Source organism: Herpailurus yagouaroundi, unplaced genomic scaffold (genome assembly GCF_014898765.1).
Source record: "Herpailurus yagouaroundi ecotype Mexico unplaced genomic scaffold, PumYag 160, whole genome shotgun sequence".
NCBI lineage: Eukaryota > Metazoa > Chordata > Mammalia > Carnivora > Felidae > Herpailurus > Herpailurus yagouaroundi.
The window spans coordinates 47,745,021-47,764,022 of record NW_024412401.1 but is presented as its reverse complement, the minus strand read 5'-3'; the positions used below and the strand labels follow the sequence as shown (position 1 = coordinate 47,764,022).

Genomic DNA, 19,002 nt, shown 5'->3' with positions numbered 1-19,002 from the left:
GAATACCTGTTACGGGCCAGCCACCATTCCAGCACCATGGCGAAGACAAAGTCCCTATTCTCACAGAGCTAACTAACATTCTAATGGGGAGACAAAAATACCTACAAATAACATAAGATCAGATAAATACATTCTATAAAAAAATGAAGGGACAGGGGCGAAGAATGACAAAGGAGGCAGCCTAAGGACACAAAAAAACACCAGGCAAGACCCCTGCAAGACAAGATCCCTCCAAGGCAGTGATTTTGTAATATGGTGTGTTTAATTCAACATGAAGTATTTCAGCACCAACATCGTTTCATAAAATACTCTCCTTTACTCCCCTTTATTTTTTCCAAAAAAAACCCAAAACAGTTTGCTGCACTGGCTTTTCCATTATTGCTATTATCTTAGAAGAAAAAAAAAATTCACACAAGATATTGACAGGTGCGTCACAAACAGGTTCAAGTTTCAAGTCACACATATTCTAGAAGAAACTTTTGTTTTTTAAGTCTCTTCTGTCTGAGAGAGACAGAGAGACAGTGCAGGCGGGAAGGGGCAGAGAGAGAGGGACAAAGAATCTCAAGCGGACTCCCCACTGACAGCACAGAGCCCCATGTGGGGCTCGAATCCACCAACCATGAGATCATGACCTGAGCTGAAGTCAGACTCTTAAACAACTGAGCCACCCAGGCGCCCCTCAAGTCACACATATTCTAAAGAAATGTTACACAGGGTGCCTGGGTGGCTCAGTCGGTTAAGCATCCGACTTTGGCTCAGATCATGATCTCGCAATCCGTTAAGTTTGAGCCCCACTTTGGACTCTGTGCTGACAGCTCAAAGCCTGGAGCTTGCTTCGAATTCTGTCTCTGTCTCACTGCTCCTCCCCCACTCCTCTCTCTCAAAAATAAATAAATGTTAAAAAAATTTTTTTTAGAAATGTTACAACTGATTTGTCAATAAGGAGTCTGATGCCAAAATGGAGCTGAACTGCAGAATTTAAAATAGAATTTCAAGGGGCACCTGGGTGGCTCAGTGGGTTGGGTGTCTGACTTCGGCTGCGGTCATGATCCCACACTTTGTGAGTTCAACCCCGAGTCGGGGTCTGTGCTGACAGCTCAGAGGCTGGAACCTGCTTTGGATTCTGTTTCTCTCTCTCTGCCCCTCCCCCATTTGCACTCTGTCTCTCTCCCTCTCTCAAAAATAAACATTAAAAATTTTCAAAAAAAAACTGTTTTAAATAAATAAAATAGAATTAAGAAAATGACTTACCAATTCTCCAACTCTATCACCTGCACATTTACTTCCTATCATATATGAAAACAATAATAGCAATAGGAAAATGTATTGGAAGACAGATCTTGTAGTTTTTACTTAAGGATAAAAGATTTGGAATATACCACTCTTTCAAAAGCCACACTACCTACCTTCACGATTTAAAGAAAACCAGCACACATTAAAATTTCCTTTCACGGGCTTACACAAGAGTTTAGAAGGCTTCAACCACTTAGAACTAGGAGGTGCCTTACTAGAAAAAAATCGAAGGGCCAAAGTGTTCACTTCCCTTTTTTCCTAAGTTTATTTTGCTGATTCCCCAGTACCCTGAATGAAATATCTGCAGTCTATTTTTCAAAATTATACCCTGACCCAGTCAAATCTTTTCTTTTACTTCCCTATTTACAAAATTCCCTCTTTCATCTAAACTATAATACTATCTGCCTTGTCTTTTTTTTTTTTCAAAGCATTTTTTTTAATGCTTATTTATTTTTGAGAGAGAGAGAGAGAGAGTGTGAGCAGGGGTGGGGCAGAGAGAGAGGGAGACACAGAATCTGAAGCAGGCTCCAGGCTCTGAGCTGTCAGCACAGGGCCCGACACGGGGCTAAAATCCACGAGATCAAGACCGGAGCCAAAGTCGGTCACTTAACTGACTGAGCCACCCTGGCATCCCTGCCTTGTCTTCTATCTTAGAAAAAAAAAAGGGGGTGGGGTGGGTGCCTGGGTAGCTCAGTTAAGCGTCCGGCTTCAGCTCAGGTCATGATCTCATGGTTCATGGGTTTGAGCCCCACGTCGGACTCTGCTGACAGCTCAGAGCCTGGACCCTGCTTCGGATTCTGGGTCTTCCTCTCTCTCTGCCCCTCCCCTGCTCATACTCTGTCTGTCTCTCAAAAATAAATAAATGTAAAAAAGAAAAAAAAATGTTTAAAAAAATAAAAAAATAATAATTCAAATATCCTTCCAGGCAGACTTATAGACCCCCAAACACTTATTTCTACTTCAGGAATTATTAGTCTTTATGTACCATGTATCTCTTTGTCTGCTGAAGGCTATGGACTCTCTCTCAGATTGCTTTTATTTTTATTTTATTTTAGTTAATTTATTTTTAAGGAATCTCTAGACCCAACATGGGGTTTGAACTCATGACCCCAAGATCAAGAGTCGCATGCTCTACTGACTGAGCCAGCCAGGTGCCCCTCAGATTGCTTTTAAATGCATAATTAAATATTCAAAATTACAAAAGAAACCAATTATACTGAACTATTAGCAAACCAATTTAAAAATCGTAATTCGGTAATGTATGTGCAGCTTTACCATCACATTAAATAACAAGATCTAACAGTGTGTCTAATAATGCCATAAATTCGAAGAAATAAGCATAAATGATATTTTAAGATATCTGCAAAAAATACAAACATGATACAAAAATAGTGGTAATTTTTATTGGTGACAAAGTCACAGGCACTGCTAATTCTACTATGGTTTAACGCCTACATTTATAATTGAAAGAACTAATAAATTAGTTATCAGATAATAACAATAGATGTGATTTTATCCCCATTCTACTTCAAAGATCGCCTATACTCTACCCACCAAATGGTGAAATCCCAGGTTAGAAATCCTTTCTAGTGCAAAGCGTGCGCAAACTGACTTCTGTCACAAATTTTAATATAAAAAATAATGATTCTTCCTTTGACCTCTCATCTGAACGTTATCACCATGCCTGTTTTTCCGCAGACTTATACACAGAACCCAATTTCTATGGTTTGCCTAGCCAGCACTCATTTACATTTTGACAGTCAATAAAAGGTGAAGTTAAAGGAAAGGAGATGGAGGCAACAACAGTCCCTCACTTCCAAGACATCCAACAGCAAGTGAAAAGATGCCGAGAAAGAAAGAGAAAAAGAGAGAGAGAGAGAGAGAGAGAGAGAGAGAGAGAGAGAGAGAGAGAGTGTGTGTGTGTGTGTGTGTGTGTGTGTGTGTGTGTGTTTCAGAGGTGGGCTACCCCCAGATCCGTGAGTCCAGCTTGTCAAGACTCCCGGAAGCATGACATCTTCACCAGCGGCACCCAGAAGACATTCCACCTCTTTCTCGCCCCCTATACTGAGTTCTCTACCTTCCAGGTCGCTCGCCTGTGGCTCCCACCCGAAGCCGCCCCGCGGTTCTCCGGTCCCTTCCCATCCCCCACGCGTCCCTCCCTCCCATCTGCCCCAGGGCGCCCTGGCCCCTGCGCCCCGCCGAATCTCTCCCCTGGTCCTAACCGTGTGTCTCCCGACCCCCACGTCTCCCGACGCAGGAGGGAAAGGCCCGGGGCCTAGGGGTCAGCTGAACTGGGCGGTCCGGCCATTAGGCGCAGGCTGAGGCCCTAGGCCAGAGCAGCCCGGCCGCCAGGCAGCGAGCCGCGCACTCCGCGATGGTTAACCGGCGACGCGCACTCACCAAGAGGATCACACGGCGGAGGGCACCCAGGCCTCCGCCGAACCGCCACTCGGTCTCGGAACCGTCGCCCTCGCCGCGAACTGCCACCGCCGCTGCCGCCGCCTCCGCCACCACTACTCGCTAGTTGGCTTCCCTGCGTCCTGCGGCGGCGCTGCCGCCACGCCATCGCGCGTGCGCGGCACCGCGGGGGCCCCTGGGACTGGTGGTTCGTGCGCACGACCCGCCGAGCCCTTCCGCTTTAGCCAGCCCGGTCCGCCCTTGGCTTGAGTGGTCGTGGGCACCTGCGGTACCGAGAAGTGCCTTCCCGAAAGTCGTCCCTCAGGAGACGCGGGCACTTGCTGGCGCATACGGTGCTGCTAGATGTGAAAAACCCTCAGGAAGAGACACGTGTAAAGTAAGACAATTTAGAGCATTTACATTTTCGTTAACAAGTGTCACTTGCCCAGGACACAGACACACACACACCACCTCTCCCTTTCTGTTAAAAGTGTCGCAAATTTCCTTCAGTGGTATCTGGATTTCCGGTTTTAAACCTGATTTCCCAGTCCTCATTGTATCGTTTTACTTTGTAAATTTGACCATGCAGTTTGAGTTGACTGACTTATCATTTTACAAAAACAATTCAGATACATTCAAATGTGAAGTTAACCTAGCCGCAGTCATAGAAACTTTAGAATCCGAAGACACCCTAAAGGTCATTCCAACTCCCGCCCAGGCTGGAATTCGCTCTTGTACATGCCAGCCAGATGGTCTTCCAACTTCTATTTCAACAATTCGAATTTCAGGGACCTCAAAATCTTAGGACAGCCTGCTCCATTGTTGGACAGCTCTAAAAGAAAGTTCTGCCTTGTGTGAACTGAAACCGGCTTCCCTTTTACTTCCTTCCGCTTCTAGTGGTTATGATGCCTGGAACAATTTAGAATGTTTTCCACTTGACAGCCTTTCAAAAAATTGAAAACGATGATTATATCCTCCAACACTGAGAGTCTCCAGTCAAAAAAAAAAAAAGTAATAATAGTTTTCCAACCATTTCAAATATGAATCAGCTCTGAGACTGCTTTCCACTTAGTCATTATCTTTGATGTATTACCCTTAAAAATTGTCAAAATTTGCTTTGTATTTATTGCCTCATTTTATTACCACGATGGCATTCTATAGTTAGCTACTCAGCTATTATCACTGTCATATTGCCATTCAACTGATTCAAGAATTCAGTTCAACCAAAGACGATATATCAACTTTGTTTTAAAGCATTGCCCAAAGCCTCAGGGGAATGAGAAAAAAAAAAAAAAAAGCCACTAGGTACAATTTACAATCTAGGGTAGTTCTATGAGAATCCCTGAGAAAAGCTTCATCAAGTTGAGGGGCCATGACTGTAAGAAGATGATGACACTGGGGAGTTACTGGATGGCTGGATTTCAAGAAGGGAGATGGCATGTAAGGATTGCTAAGGAAGAACCCATCCTAAGCAAAATGAATGTGTAAATGAACACATTCACTGTTTGCTTTCACTTAACACACTGAGTACTCTAGATGGGCTGGAGCACACACACCCACGCCATGGAGGAGAGGAAGAAAAGGGCCCCAAAAGTTGCAAAAAGTTCTTGAGGGTCGTGAAAAGAGCACTGGGATTGTCAATTGTTTTGAGCCCTACTCTGACATCTATAAATGAATAACTTGAATAGGTGTGGTTTTCAACTTTTTTCCCACCTAGCACACTCAAGGAACACAACCCCCACATTAGAACAATGGATCACTACAACAGTAATTCTGGTGGAATATGTAGAAGGTAGTGTTCTTAACACCTTTTACACATGGAGAAGTGAACTCAAGAGGTGAAAAGATGCTCTGGGTGCCTGAGTGGCTTAGTCAGTTAAGCATCAGACTTTGGCTCAGGTCATGATCTCACGAACCGTGAGATTCATGGAGACCTGCATTGGGCTCTGCACTGACAGTGACAGCCTGCTCTTTGCCCCTCCTCCATCTCTGCCCCTCCCCTGCTCTCTTGCTGTCTGTCTCTCTCTCACACACACACACTCTCTCTCTCTCAATAAATTAAAAAAAAAATTTTTTTTTTTTTAAAAAGAGGTGCAAAGATGCTCAAAATCAATACATAGTACTCCCTGAGGGCAAAGAACCCGTTTGTTCCCCACTGTCCCTCTGGAACCTGGCATACTGCCTAGGATGTAATACATATTTGTTCTGTTTCTGTTTTCTTTTCAATGAATGGGATGAATAAACAGTGAGCCCTGGCTAAAGCTCATTGTTTTCCACTACACCATTCAGCCTTCCCTGATACGATTATGTTCTACATACAGTTCTGTGCTCTGTAATTTGTTCTTTTCATTTAAAAATAAATCCTGAGGGGCGCCTGGGTGACTCAGTCAGCTGAGCATATGACTTCGACTCAGGTCATAATCTTGCAGTTCATGGGTTCAAGCCCTGTGGAGGGTTCTGTACTCACAGCTCAAAGCCTGGAGCCTACTTCAGATTCTGTGTCTCTCTCCCTTCGCCTCTCCCCTGCTCATATTCTCTGTCTCAAAAATAAACATAAATACATACAAACATACATACATACAATAAAAGTAAATCCTGGTATGCCTGGGTGGCGCAGTCAATTGAATGTTGACTCTTGATTTCAGCTCAGGTCATGATCCCAGGGTCCTGGGATCAAGCCCTTGTTGGGCTCTGCGCTAAGTGTGGAGCCTGCCTAATATATTCTCTCCCACCCCCCTCTCTTCTTCTCCCCCCACTGTCCCTCTCCCCTGCTCTCTAATTAAAATTTTAAAAATTAAAAAAAATAAATCCCAAGCTTTATTCCATATCAATACAAAAAAAGCCACCTCATTGTTTTGAACCTTTGCACAATATTTCCATAGAATCACTTACCATAGCTGATTAGCATCCCCTATTGATGGACATTTAGATTGACTGTATATTCTGAATAACGAAAAATTCACATGAATAAACTACATATTTTTTAACATAGTTTAAAAAAATTTTAAGGGAAAAAATTTCTAAAGCTCTGGAAATCTGTAAACAAACAAAAATCCAGAAAGACATGCATGGAAGCTGTTCTATACACAGGTGGCAGAAAGTATTCCTTTATAAAATGCTTTTTGCTCTTTGGAACATCCCAGTTGAAAGTAAAGGACAAGACTTTAGTCACGGTCTTACTTCGTGTTTTGGGCCCTTGATTGTCCTACAGTGGCCCCCACTGGCAGGCTCAGAAATAGTAGCAGTACTCAGAGGTGGATTTGCTATGAAGCATGATTTAGGGCCACTCACTTGCCTGGGGATCCTTCTAAGGCCCAAGCAACTCACAGTCAATATGGTTTTGTGACATCTGCCAAAGAAATTTTAATTATTGGCTAAATTGAGGACAACAGATAAAAGCCTAGAACTTAATAAGGAGGAAAATGACTCCTATTGAACCATCATAAATCATGTAACTCACACTTCAGCAAAGTGAAATTAGTATCAGGATGTCCACACTGATGGGAGCCATCATGTTAATGCAACATAAAATTTTGGTGTGTTATCTGTATTTGATTTAACCTATGACTAATTATAATGTATGAAATATCTTTAACATAATTATATCTTACACATCTTTTACTGACAACCTTTTTGTTCTCTTAAATTACTTTTATTTATTTACATTTTAAGGTTTTGGGGGGATTTATTGATGTTTTTAAAAGAAACCGTTGACAAAGATTCACCAGAAATAATGTGAACAAGGAAAATACAGTTAATACTACTGAAACAGTAAAATAATTCAAGCCTACACGGTTTGTCTGACAAAACAGTACTTCTTAAATCCTGTCATTGAAACAAAAATGGACTGCTTTTCTAAACAAACAGTGGTATAATTAACACTATTCAATACTATTTTTTCCTGAATATATAAAAATTAGAATACCAATTAAAAACGAATATATCTCCTCTTTAAATATTTCCTACAGATACAATTTCAATATTTTCATTCAACAGTGGTGTGGTTTAAGAGATTTTTCACTCACAAGTCAAATAACAATGCACCCAAAGGGAATCAATAATCTATATAGACTCCCAGTGCGAATAAAGACTTTAGGAAACAGCAAATGATATTTCTAACAAAAATACCAAACAGATAAAATTCTTAGAAGATATATGCAATAAGGTCTACTAAGCAGCTGGCCACAGATGTAGAACATTTCATCATTTTACTAGTGATTTCAAGGGGACTCTAGATGTCTCCAAACTCAATTGGAACACTCATCTTAGGCTTTGTATTTTGCTTTTCCAGTTTCACTAATGACACAAACATGATTCAAATCCCTGAAATATTCATTATAGTCAAGGGCATAACCTACAACAAACTTGTCTGGAATTTCAAATCCAACAAAGTCTGGTCTGTATCCAACACTTCGAGGAGTCCTTTTCACCAGCAAGCTTGCAACCCTGACCATCTTTGGATTATACTGCTTGACCAAGGAAAGCAAGGTTTGCATTGTTTTGCCAGTGTCAATTATATCTTCAACAATCAAGACATTCTTTCCAGTTAAAGTTGAGAGATCATCTCCACCAATTACTTTTATATCCCCTGTTGACTGGTCATTACAGTAGCTTTTCAGTCTAATGAAATCTACAGTCATAGGAATGGATCTGTCACTATTTCTGTTCAGTGCTTTAATGTAATCCAGCAGGTCAGCAAAGAATTTATAGCCCCCCTTGAGCACACAGAGGGCTACGATGTGATGGTTTCCCATCTCCTTCATCACATCTCGTGCAAGCCGTTCCGTCCTGTCCATAATTAATCCATGAGGAATAAACACCTTTTCCAAATCCTGAGCATAATGATTAGGTATACAAAATAAATCTAGGTCATAACCTGATTCATCATCACTAATCACAATGCTGGGGCTCCGCGTTGCCATAATGGAGCTGGCTGGTGCGTGGACTGAGGGCAGTTCTCTTCTGTATTACTTTTAGTTTTTAAGTTCTTAAAGTTTTTCAAGCTTGGTAAGTTCCTGATAGATAAACAGGGATTTTTTTTTAATAACAAGAAAATGTAGATTTAAAAAGTAACATACTTATGATTTACTCTTTGAAAAACATAGATATCAACAATTTTAATTTTTTTAATGTTTATTTTTGAGAGAGAGAAAGAGCATTAGCAGGGGAAGGGCAGAGAGAGAGGGAGACACAGAATCTGAAGCAGGCTCCAGGCTCTGGGCTGTCAACACAGAGCCCGTTGCAGGGCTCGAACTCACAAACCAGGAGATCATGACTTGAGCCAAAATCAGATTGGATTTGGCCACCCAGGCGCCCCAACAATTTTAATAGCTACATAATATTTCATCATACTGAAGTATCAATCTATGATTTTGAAATAAAAATTGTTTATTCCTGATAAATTTTAAATGCTAAACTCATGCAATTTTTTAAAAAATTCTAGAATACAGTAATTGAGATGTAAAACTTTGTAAAGCGTATTTAAAAATAATGGTATAGTAGGGGTGCCTAGGTGGCTCAGTCGGTTAAGCATCCAACTCTGGATTTCAGCTCAAGTCATGATCTCAGGGTTTGTGCGATCAAACCCCAAGTTGGGCTCCACACTGACAGCTGAGCCTACTTGGGATTCTCCCTCTCACTCACTCCTTGCCCCTCCCCTGCTTGCATGTATGCTCTCTCCAAATAAATAAACTTAAAAAAATAAAGATATAGTATTATCATATTGTTGAATAACCTACTTTTCTTACTTAATATATAATAGGTTTGTTATGCCAACTTGACAAGCAAATTCTAAAATTTTTATGGAAATACAAGTGCCAAGAATAGCGAAAAACACTCCTGAAGAAGAACAATGTGGAAGGACCTGTTCTACTGGATATCAAACTATAGTAATTAAGACAGAAGCTAATATGATAAATGGTAAAATTCTAAAGACTATAACAATAAAGAAAAGTTAACTTTTTTATGGAAGAGGGAATTAGGATCAGCTGAGGTGAAAAAGTGAGGGCTTCCGAGTGCTGACAACATTCTTTTTCTTGACTTGAATACCTAGGGATTCATTTTATGATTATTCATTAAACTGTACAATTGCATTTATGAACTTTTCTGTATTCACACAGTAATTTATTTTAAAAAAAAGGTTTAAAATATGTAAAACATCCAGCACATAGTAGATACTCAATTAAAGGTAGCTACTATTGACATTTAAAAAAAGAGAGAGGCAGTGGATTTGTGACAATCTCCAAGAAATACAGCTAACTGCATGGAAGCAGAACCACGTGTAGCATGCTCCATCACTAGTTTTAAAACAGGGATATACATCTGTATATGAATATGAATAAAACCGCACTAGAAGACTACACAAGAAAGTGGTGACAGTGGTTACCTTTACCAGTGTAGAGGGACAAGGCTGGGGATGGGGTGGTAGGCAGACTTATTTTCATTGTATATTACATGTTGTACCCTTCTAATTTTATACTATGTACTTACATTTCTGATTTTATTTTTATTTAAGTATTTATTTAAGTACTCTCTACACACGATGTGGGGCTCGAACTCACAAGCGCGAGATCGAGAGTCTCATGTTCCTCTGATGGAGCCAGCCAGGCACCCCTATATTTCCTAATTTTTAAATGTAGAAATTTAGAATACATATAGAATATTACCACTCAGATTCTACAGAGGTAGCTCTTTATACTTAGTAGCTTATTTTACTTCAAAAGACAATTTAAAACAGAAGAATTAAAGCATTTTCTGTATAAAACCAAAAGGCTTTACAAGTAATCAAATACTTTTATCGTAACAACAGCCTTGTTGTTGAGGCAAAATTATATACATTTTACAGATTAGTACATTTTACATATTAGTAAACAGAGCCTCAGAGAGATTAAATTACTTGCCCTAAATCATAGCTAGTTAAGTGACAGAACTGGAACTCTAGTTTTTATGCTTTCAAACTCCATGGGCTTTTCTATCATACTATCTGACACTGCATGCCCTCCTAAATGCCTTCCACTAAAACAAACAAACAAAAAAGTGAAGAGTAGAAGATGCACTGCTTGTAACTTTTCATTTTGTGTGGGGAAGGTTCCCTATTAATTATAAAATTCTTAAAAAAAAAAAAAGTCAATACAAAGACGGAGACTTAATTGCATAGCACACTGCACTTTCAAAAGCACAAAAAAATGCTACATGATTTATACCTAGTATTGTTCCTGGCTCAGGTGTTAGGGAGATACTTTTGTTTTACTCCTGAGTTGTTTAATGAAGGTTGAGAAATTATTCCCACTCCCTTTATAAAAAAGGCATCTGGGTGGCCAATGTAAGAAAGTAATTAGATATAGCACTTTTAAAAGCATTTCCAAAAATCTGTCAAATTCAACATAAACCACCAAATATTATTTCCCATTGAAAGAAACCTTGAAAATTGACACTCAGGAGGTGGTTTTCTTGAAGGGCTTCTAAAATTTCTTCTCACAGGGGTACCTGGCTGGCTCAGTCAGAAGAGCATGTGACTCTTGATCTCAGAGTCATGAGTTCAGGCCCCACATTGGTGAAGACTACTTAAATAAATAAGCTTAAAAAATATTTTTAAAAAAACATAAACCCATCTTCTCATAGTATATTCATATGATTAATAGCCTCCCTATTATTCTACAACTTTCCAAACACTTTCACATACAGTAGCTCATCTAATCCTAACAAGCCAGTAAGACAGGACAGAAATCCCTGACATTCAATAGATGAAGAAACTGAGACTCTGGTAGGCTAGTTTTTTCCAAGGTTAAGTGCTTTAACTCTTAGCTGAATATTCTCACCAAAAACGGATGTGGAAAATTCTCAATTACCAGGGTCTAAACATTCAATTTGTCAGTTATATAAGCCTTTTCCTCTTCCTTCCTGTTCTGTGCCTTTAATTCCTTCAGACAGGAACATTTAGGAACTAAATGACAATGACATCCAATCCTAATCAATCCTAGCTCTGCTTAGATTTCTGAGATCAGATGGGAAATAGAAATCTATTTTCTTATCCATAGGAGCACAAGTGAAGCGAGCTGGTTTAAACTACTGGATAAAAACCTACATTTGTCTATCACTCGTTACCAAAATATTTGCAAACTATGTAACTCCCCTATATCCTAAGCAAGATACAAATCTTGGGGTGCCTGGGTGGCTCGGTCAGTTAAGCACCCAACTCTTGATTTCAGCCCAGGTCATGATCTCACAGTTTGTAGGATCGAGCCCCAAGTGGGGCTCTGTGCTGACAGCATGGAGCCTGTTTGGGATTCTCTCTCTGCCTCTCTGTCCTGCCCCTGCTCATGCACACATTCACTCTCTCTCTCTCTCAAAATAAATAAACCAACAGTAAGAAAAAGATACAAATCTTATAAACCCAAAGCTCAGGATGACAATCTAGACTACAGAAATTAAAAATCAAATTGCCAAAGCTCAAATCCCGGATCCCTATCTTCTCAGCTGTGTGAACTCCTGGGCAAGTTTCTTTACCTCTTGGGTCTTCAGATTCCTTAGCTCTAAAATAAGGATAAAAAAAAAATGCTTTCATAAAAAGTAAAAGAGATAATGCACATAAAGTGTTTAACACAGTGTCTGGTACTTAAATATATATAATTTGGCACCGATACTATTATTGGCATTAACATTCAGGAAACTAGATGTACCTATGTGCTTTTCTATTCAATCCATAAATGATCAGTTTGGATATACTACACTACAACCACCAATATACTCGTTCCCTTTGGAAGTTAGTTAGCTATCACTTCTCTAAATCTTAAAAAAGACAGAGTTGCAGAAGATTACTCCATCAATCAAGGACAAGGCTGAAATTAGGAGCTTTGTTTTAAATGGATGTTATACATACAAAGTTTGCTTGAAATGGTATGAAGCTGTAATGTGGCTGAATAGTGACTTCTACCCTGATAATGAACTGATGCAACCTACAGAGGGTCAGTGTCACAGCAGTATTACAAGCCCTGTTGTAAGATGGGTGATGCAATTTCTATAGTCAATTCTGAGTCACCAGCATAACCTTTCAGAAGCACTGAAGGAGAAAGGAAAATTCTTGAGTACTGACTCCTAGGCATCCTAGGAAACTGTATGTAAGAGGTCTCAATGCTATGTGAACATGGTATTGTGCATACCCATGAATCTCAAAAATACATCTAGTGGGAAAAATACTGGAGCCATCAGTTCCTGACTGTGACAATCTCCCATGCATTTTCTGTAAGCACCTCAAAATATCTTGTATTAGGCCTTTGGGTCTGTCGATAGCAGGTCCTCCAAAAAGATTTGTTGAATGAATTAAGTACTTAAAAAAATTGTTAGGAGCATTGGCTACAGTGCCAAGCTGACTTGGATATCAATTCTAACTCCATCACTCACCAGCTATACAACTTTAAGCTAATAATTTAATATTTCAGTCTCAATTTTCTCATTTGGAAAATGGGAAATGCCAAGTATTAAACTGAAAGACACAGGAAACAAAACAATGCTTGGCACATAGTGAGCCTAAAGTAAACAGTAGCCTCTATTATTTTTTGCTACAGGATGGCTATACAAGAGTAAAGCAATATCAAGACATCTCTATCAGATGGATTTAAGCACAATCTGACCTCCTCTAGGAAGAGTGAAGTTAGAAAGGCATCAAGAATAAAGGCTCAGGAAGGCCTTGCAAACGATAACCCAAGCCACAAAGGGAAAAGATGGGCAGAGTAGGGGAAAGCAAGGGGTGCCAAGCTAGAAAAATGATACATCGCAGGGTGTGAGCGATGGCATTAGTAAGCTCTTCAGGACAGGGTTGCCACACTGGGGTGGGGACTCAGGACGAGGAGGCAGTTACTTTGGCCAGGCCTGTGACTTACCGTGGGGCAGGGCAATGTGGAGAAAACCTGGTATAGACAAAACTAGCTGGCTAGGGAGAGCAGGGCCGACAAAACTGGCTAAGAGCCACGATCCGCAGCTGGGCGGTGCTCCGGCCAGGCCTCCGCTCGAGGGCTGCGGGCCGGAGAGCAACAAAAGGCCCTGAGGCTCGGACACTCCAGAACCGTAGTAGCTACAAAGGACAGAAAAGTTTTTTTCTGAGGTAATCACAGCATCTACGCTGAGACCTGCCTGCCTGGGACGGGATGGAGGCTGGAAGAAGGAACAGACGCTTCCCGCTTCGAACTGAGGGACGAAGGATGGACAAGAGGGCAGCGGAAAAGGAGAAGCAAGGACTCAAATCCCACCGCCTCGGGGGAATCACGCACTCCAGACTGGACAGGCCCCCGGGGCCCAGCCTGAAGGCGGGACTTCTGCAATTACCGGCGGAAACGGCCTCCGGGTGAGAGGTCGCATGACGGACAGGCAGCTGCTGAACCAATGGGGCCTATGCTTGGGGAGGATGTTGCCTTCCGTTGGTGACTGTTGGGCGCGACCAGCAGCCAATGAGCCAGCCGGGGGGGCGTAGCGGTGACGTTAGCTGCGGAGGAGGCCGCTTCGAATCGGCTGCGGCCAGCTTGGTGGCCTGGACCAATCAGCGGCCTCCAACGAGCAGGGCCTTCGCCAATCGGTGGCCTCCACGACGGGGCTGGGGGGAGGGTATATAAGCGGCGTCGGCGACGGCGCGGTCGACGCTGGCCGAGACATCACAGATTCAACGGCTTGGGAGGTTTCTTGAATCTGAGAGGTAAGCGCCGCGGCCTGCCTTTCCGGACCTGCCCTTCGCGTTTCCAGCTGCCCCTGCTCACCCCGGGCCCTGTACCCTCAGATCAGTAACCTCGGTGCGCCCCCGTGCAGCGGCCTGTCGTTGGATTGTCTCTGAGGTCCTGCCTGCCTGCTGACCGACTGACTGGCCTACGGCGCCGGCAAGATGAAGCTGTCCCTGGTGGCTGCGGTGCTTCTGTTGCTCGGCGCGGCGCGGGCCGAGGAGGAGGACAAGAAGGAAGACGTGGGCACGGTGGTCGGCATCGACCTGGGGACCACCTACTCCTGGTAATTGGGGTTTGTGGAAAGGGGGGAATGGGGCGTGGTCTCCTGGGCTGCTGTGAGAATCGCAGTGCTGATTCTTTCCGTTCTTGGTGATTTTTCCGCCAGCGTCGGGGTGTTCAAGAACGGCCGCGTGGAGATCATCGCCAACGATCAGGGCAATCGCATCACGCCGTCTTATGTGGCCTTCACTCCTGAAGGGGAGCGTCTGATCGGCGATGCAGCCAAGAACCAGCTCACCTCCAACCCTGAGAACACGGTCTTCGACGCCAAGAGGCTCATCGGCCGCACATGGAACGACCCATCTGTGCAGCAGGACATCAAGTTCTTGCCTTTCAAGGTCCGACGGGGTTTTTGTCACCCGGATAGAAAGTGGGTGGTGGTGGGAGTATTTAGGATTAATAAGCTACTGAAAAATTGTTGAGATAACAAAAAGGATGCGAACATGGTGTATATGTAATAATTTTTATTGAGTAATCTTAGTATGTTACAAAATTTAGTAAAGTAAGCTTGGCGTACTTTACTGTCACACGTAACTATTTGTCTACATCGTTTAGTATTGATAGAAACTGAATATGCTTGCCTTCGTAAGGCACTCCTCATGCTCCTTAAGTGTTGCTGGTCACTGTTTAGCTCCAAGCAACCAAAGTAAACCAAATAATGGGGGAGGAAGTGGGCCTCAGACCATCCTCTTTATTTAGAGTTTTGAATGTTCTTCTGTCTGAAAATAATAATTCATTCTTTAAAATAGGTGGTTGAAAAGAAAACTAAACCATATATTCAAGTTGATATTGGAGGTGGGCAGACAAAGACATTTGCTCCTGAAGAAATTTCTGCCATGGTTCTCACTAAAATGAAGGAAACTGCTGAGGCTTATTTGGGAAAGAAGGTAAATATTTCTAGAACAGTGTTAAGTAATTTTGTTTTTACTATTGATTGTGTTGCGTAGATGCCTTCATTGGTTTAATAATTAGAATCTGAATATCTGTGTATTTCAGTTTTAGTTGTTTGTATGTCTTACTGTAGGCCAAACAAAATACTAGGCACTTTTCACGTGTTATCACTTAATGCTTGCAAATCCGTGGTATGAGATGATGTATGTTGTATCTAACAAACTGTGTTAGAAACTAAAGCAAAGGTTTGAGTGCAACATATATAAGAGTTAAACGATGTGATAAAATACACTTAATTATCTTTTGTTATTCTCTTAGGTTACCCATGCAGTTGTTACTGTACCAGCCTATTTCAATGATGCCCAACGCCAGGCAACCAAAGATGCTGGAACTATTGCTGGATTGAATGTTATGAGAATCATCAATGAGCCGTAAGTGTTAAACTCAGAAGTATGGTGTATTTGCCAAATAGGGATAATGTAAATTTAACTAAACTTTTTTTTTTTTTCCTTCTTTTTCATTCTCTTAATAGTACAGCAGCTGCTATTGCTTATGGCTTGGATAAAAGGGAAGGGGAAAAGAACATCCTGGTGTTTGACCTCGGTGGTGGAACTTTTGATGTGTCACTCCTCACCATTGATAATGGTGTCTTCGAAGTTGTGGCTACTAATGGAGACACTCATCTGGGTGGAGAAGACTTTGACCAACGTGTCATGGAACACTTCATCAAGCTCTACAAAAAGAAGACAGGCAAAGATGTCAGGAAAGACAACAGAGCTGTGCAGAAACTCCGACGTGAGGTAGAAAAGGCCAAACGGGCCCTGTCTTCTCAACATCAAGCAAGAATTGAAATTGAGTCTTTCTATGAAGGAGAAGACTTCTCTGAGACTCTGACCCGGGCCAAATTTGAAGAGCTAAACATGGTATGTTCCTTGTTTTTTGCTTTGCTAACGAGATTTAGTTAGACTCTGTTGGGGACACTGCATTTAGCTATTTAGACAGTATCTAGGTATAATAGGCATCATCACAGTAATTGTTTCCTATTCTAGGACCTGTTCCGTTCTACCATGAAGCCTGTCCAGAAGGTGCTGGAGGATTCTGACTTAAAGAAGTCTGATATTGATGAAATTGTTCTTGTTGGTGGCTCTACTCGAATCCCGAAGATTCAACAACTGGTTAAAGAATTTTTCAATGGCAAGGAGCCATCCCGTGGCATAAACCCAGATGAGGCCGTAGCATATGGTGCTGCTGTCCAGGCTGGGGTACTCTCTGGTGATCAAGATACAGGTAAGTCAGTGTCACAGCATCTTGCACAGTATTTCAATAGCTTGATAGAAAGAGTATAATTAGTTAATGCTTTAGAAAGCAAGAGAGTATGTATAACAAGGTCATACAGCTGGTAAAGGGTAAAGTGAGGACAAGACCTGGCTCAGTTTCAAGATCCTTAGCAATTACATTTAATTTACTGCTTCCGAAATGATTTTGCATACAACCTCTCATTAAGTGGCAAGATGGAGAAGATAAAGTTACATAGTTCATGGGGAGACTGCTTGGTAGTGCCTCTGTGACTCAAATTAGAACTTAACCTTGGTTAATTTACCTTTGCAGGTGATCTGGTACTGCTTGATGTATGTCCCCTCACACTTGGTATTGAAACTGTGGGAGGTGTCATGACCAAACTGATTCCAAGGAACACCGTGGTGCCCACCAAGAAGTCTCAGATCTTTTCTACGGCTTCCGATAATCAACCCACTGTTACAATCAAGGTTTATGAAGGTAATGCTCTATCTTTGTTAATGACATGGTATGTTTGTGGAAAGTGACCTCTTAATATATTGTATTGAAAACAGAAGGGAAAGAAAGAATCTGCTGGTTTCAGACAGGGGTCCCTAATTTAACTGGTACTGAGTTTGGTAGAGTCAGTCCTAAAATAATACTTATCATCTAGCTGTCTAGCATTCTTTGCCATTAGAAGTAACTTCTGAGCTGGCTCCTCGAATACCATAAGAATAGAGTTCATAATGCTGTAGATGAAATTCAATTAAAAGTTAGTAGTAATGTAACAGTTGGGCCCACTTGAAATTCCTTGTAGAGCAATACTGACTGACCCCCTTCTAGCTTGATAAACACGCCCTTGCCACCGTAGGCTCTAACAGTGTAAGGATCCAGATAAGACTAATGTTGTTGTTCCTAACAAGTTTTTTGTGTGTGTGTATACCTTCTAGGTGAACGACCCCTGACCAAAGACAATCACCTTCTGGGAACTTTTGATCTGACTGGAATTCCTCCTGCTCCCCGTGGGGTCCCACAGATTGAAGTCACCTTTGAAATCGATGTGAATGGCATTCTTAGAGTGACAGCTGAAGACAAAGGTACAGGCAACAAAAATAAGATCACAATTACCAATGACCAAAATCGCCTGACACCTGAAGAAATTGAAAGGATGGTTAATGATGCTGAGAAGTTTGCCGAGGAAGACAAAAAGCTCAAGGAGCGCATTGATACTAGAAATGAATTGGAAAGCTATGCCTACTCTTTAAAGAATCAAATTGGAGATAAAGAAAAGCTGGGAGGTAAACTCTCCTCCGAAGACAAGGAAACCATGGAAAAAGCCGTAGAGGAAAAGATTGAATGGCTAGAAAGTCACCAAGACGCTGACATTGAAGATTTCAAAGCTAAAAAGAAGGAACTAGAAGAAATTGTTCAGCCAATTATCAGCAAACTCTATGGAAGTGCAGGCCCTCCCCCAACTGGTGATGAGGAACCAGCAGATAAAGATGAGTTGTAGACATTGCTCTGCTAGTGCTGTAATATTGTAAATACTGGACTCAGGAACTTTCGTTAGGAGAAAATTGAGAGAACTTAAGTCTCGAATGTAATTGGAATCTTCACCTTGGAGTGGAGTTGAAAATGCTATAGCCCAAGTGGCTGTTTACTGCTTTTCATTAGCAGTTGCTCACATGTCTTGGGGGGTGGGGGGGGGGGAGGAAGAATTAATTGGCTATCTTAAAAAGTGGGTAAAAAAGCTGAGTTAGGGCGTGTGTTCATCTTGGAAATGTTCTATTTAACAATTGGGTCATGCGCATCTGGTGTAGGAACTTTTTCTACCATAAGTGACACCAATAAATGTTTGTTATTTACACTGGTCTAATTTTTGTGATAAGCTTCTAATTAAGTCAGTTGCTTCAAGGTCACATTCTTACTTGGTGGGGTTTTGAGGTAAAGAAACCTTTTTATTTAGTTGTTTCAGGGATCTTCCCCTAACGTTAATTTAAGAAAGGGGTGGGAAAGGTAAGAAACATTCTTACCTAGGCAAGAGTCTTCACATGCCCAAGAGCAGAATTTTCTTGAACATAGTCGAAATTTCCAATTTCCCCTTACCTTTAAAACTTTCTGGGGGCTTTTTATTACTAATAATGCTTTGTAGCTGCTAGAA

General features: G+C 41.6%; 3 protein-coding genes across 10 annotated transcripts in view; 1 reads left to right on the top strand and 2 right to left on the bottom strand.

Moving 5' to 3' along the window:
* GAPVD1 (GTPase activating protein and VPS9 domains 1) overlaps window positions 1-3,838 on the bottom strand; it is a 75,614-nt gene extending 71,776 nt beyond the window's left edge. For all 5 annotated transcript variants that reach the window (XM_040482318.1, XM_040482320.1, XM_040482321.1 and 2 more), the window contains exon 1: window positions 3,694-3,838. The gene's annotated coding sequence lies outside the window, so the exon portion shown is untranslated. The remainder of the gene's footprint in view (window positions 1-3,693) is intronic.
* Window positions 3,839-7,326: 3,488 nt separating this feature from the next.
* Window positions 7,327-14,118, bottom strand: LOC121034992 (hypoxanthine-guanine phosphoribosyltransferase-like). 3 transcript variants are annotated; one of them, XM_040482315.1, is made up of 4 exons: window positions 14,011-14,088; window positions 13,569-13,759; window positions 12,196-12,221; window positions 7,327-8,705 (listed from the first exon to the last, which is right to left on the bottom strand). In XM_040482315.1, the coding sequence occupies exon 4, from the start codon at window positions 8,610-8,612 to the stop codon at window positions 7,956-7,958; it is 657 nt and encodes a 218-aa protein (XP_040338249.1). In that variant the 5' UTR covers window positions 8,613-8,705; window positions 12,196-12,221; window positions 13,569-13,759; window positions 14,011-14,088; the 3' UTR covers window positions 7,327-7,955. The 3 variants fall into 3 exon arrangements, with proteins under 3 accessions (XP_040338249.1, XP_040338250.1, XP_040338251.1); XM_040482316.1 differs by lacking the exon at window positions 13,569-13,759 and having other exon boundaries at window positions 14,011-14,118; XM_040482317.1 differs by lacking the exons at window positions 12,196-12,221; window positions 14,011-14,088 and having other exon boundaries at window positions 13,569-14,003.
* Window positions 14,119-14,266: 148 nt separating this feature from the next.
* Window positions 14,267-18,706, top strand: HSPA5 (heat shock protein family A (Hsp70) member 5). Of its 2 annotated transcripts, none has more exons than XM_040482306.1 (9): window positions 14,267-14,374; window positions 14,456-14,679; window positions 14,782-15,013; window positions 15,425-15,562; window positions 15,885-15,997; window positions 16,099-16,489; window positions 16,616-16,853; window positions 17,175-17,342; window positions 17,792-18,706. In XM_040482306.1, exons 2-9 carry the CDS (start codon window positions 14,558-14,560, stop codon window positions 18,352-18,354), a joined length of 1,965 nt encoding a protein of 654 aa, XP_040338240.1. In that variant the 5' UTR covers window positions 14,267-14,374; window positions 14,456-14,557; the 3' UTR covers window positions 18,355-18,706. The 2 variants fall into 2 exon arrangements, with proteins under 2 accessions (XP_040338240.1, XP_040338241.1); XM_040482307.1 differs by having other exon boundaries at window positions 14,273-14,374; window positions 14,485-14,679.
* The last annotated feature ends 296 nt before the right edge of the window (window positions 18,707-19,002 follow it).

Bases quoted from the DNA above. Each gene is read 5' to 3' on its own strand.
- LOC121034992 (XM_040482316.1), bottom strand. From the start codon at position 8,612: ATGGCAACGCGGAGCCCCAGCATTGTGATTAGTGATGATGAATCAGGT.
- HSPA5 (XM_040482306.1), top strand. From the start codon at position 14,558: ATGAAGCTGTCCCTGGTGGCTGCGGTGCTTCTGTTGCTCGGCGCGGCG. The intron at 14,680-14,781 runs GTAATTGGGGTT...TTTTTCCGCCAG, and splicing joins CTGGGGACCACCTACTCCTG to CGTCGGGGTGTTCAAGAACG. The intron at 15,998-16,098 runs GTAAGTGTTAAA...TTCTCTTAATAG, and splicing joins ATGAGAATCATCAATGAGCC to TACAGCAGCTGCTATTGCTT.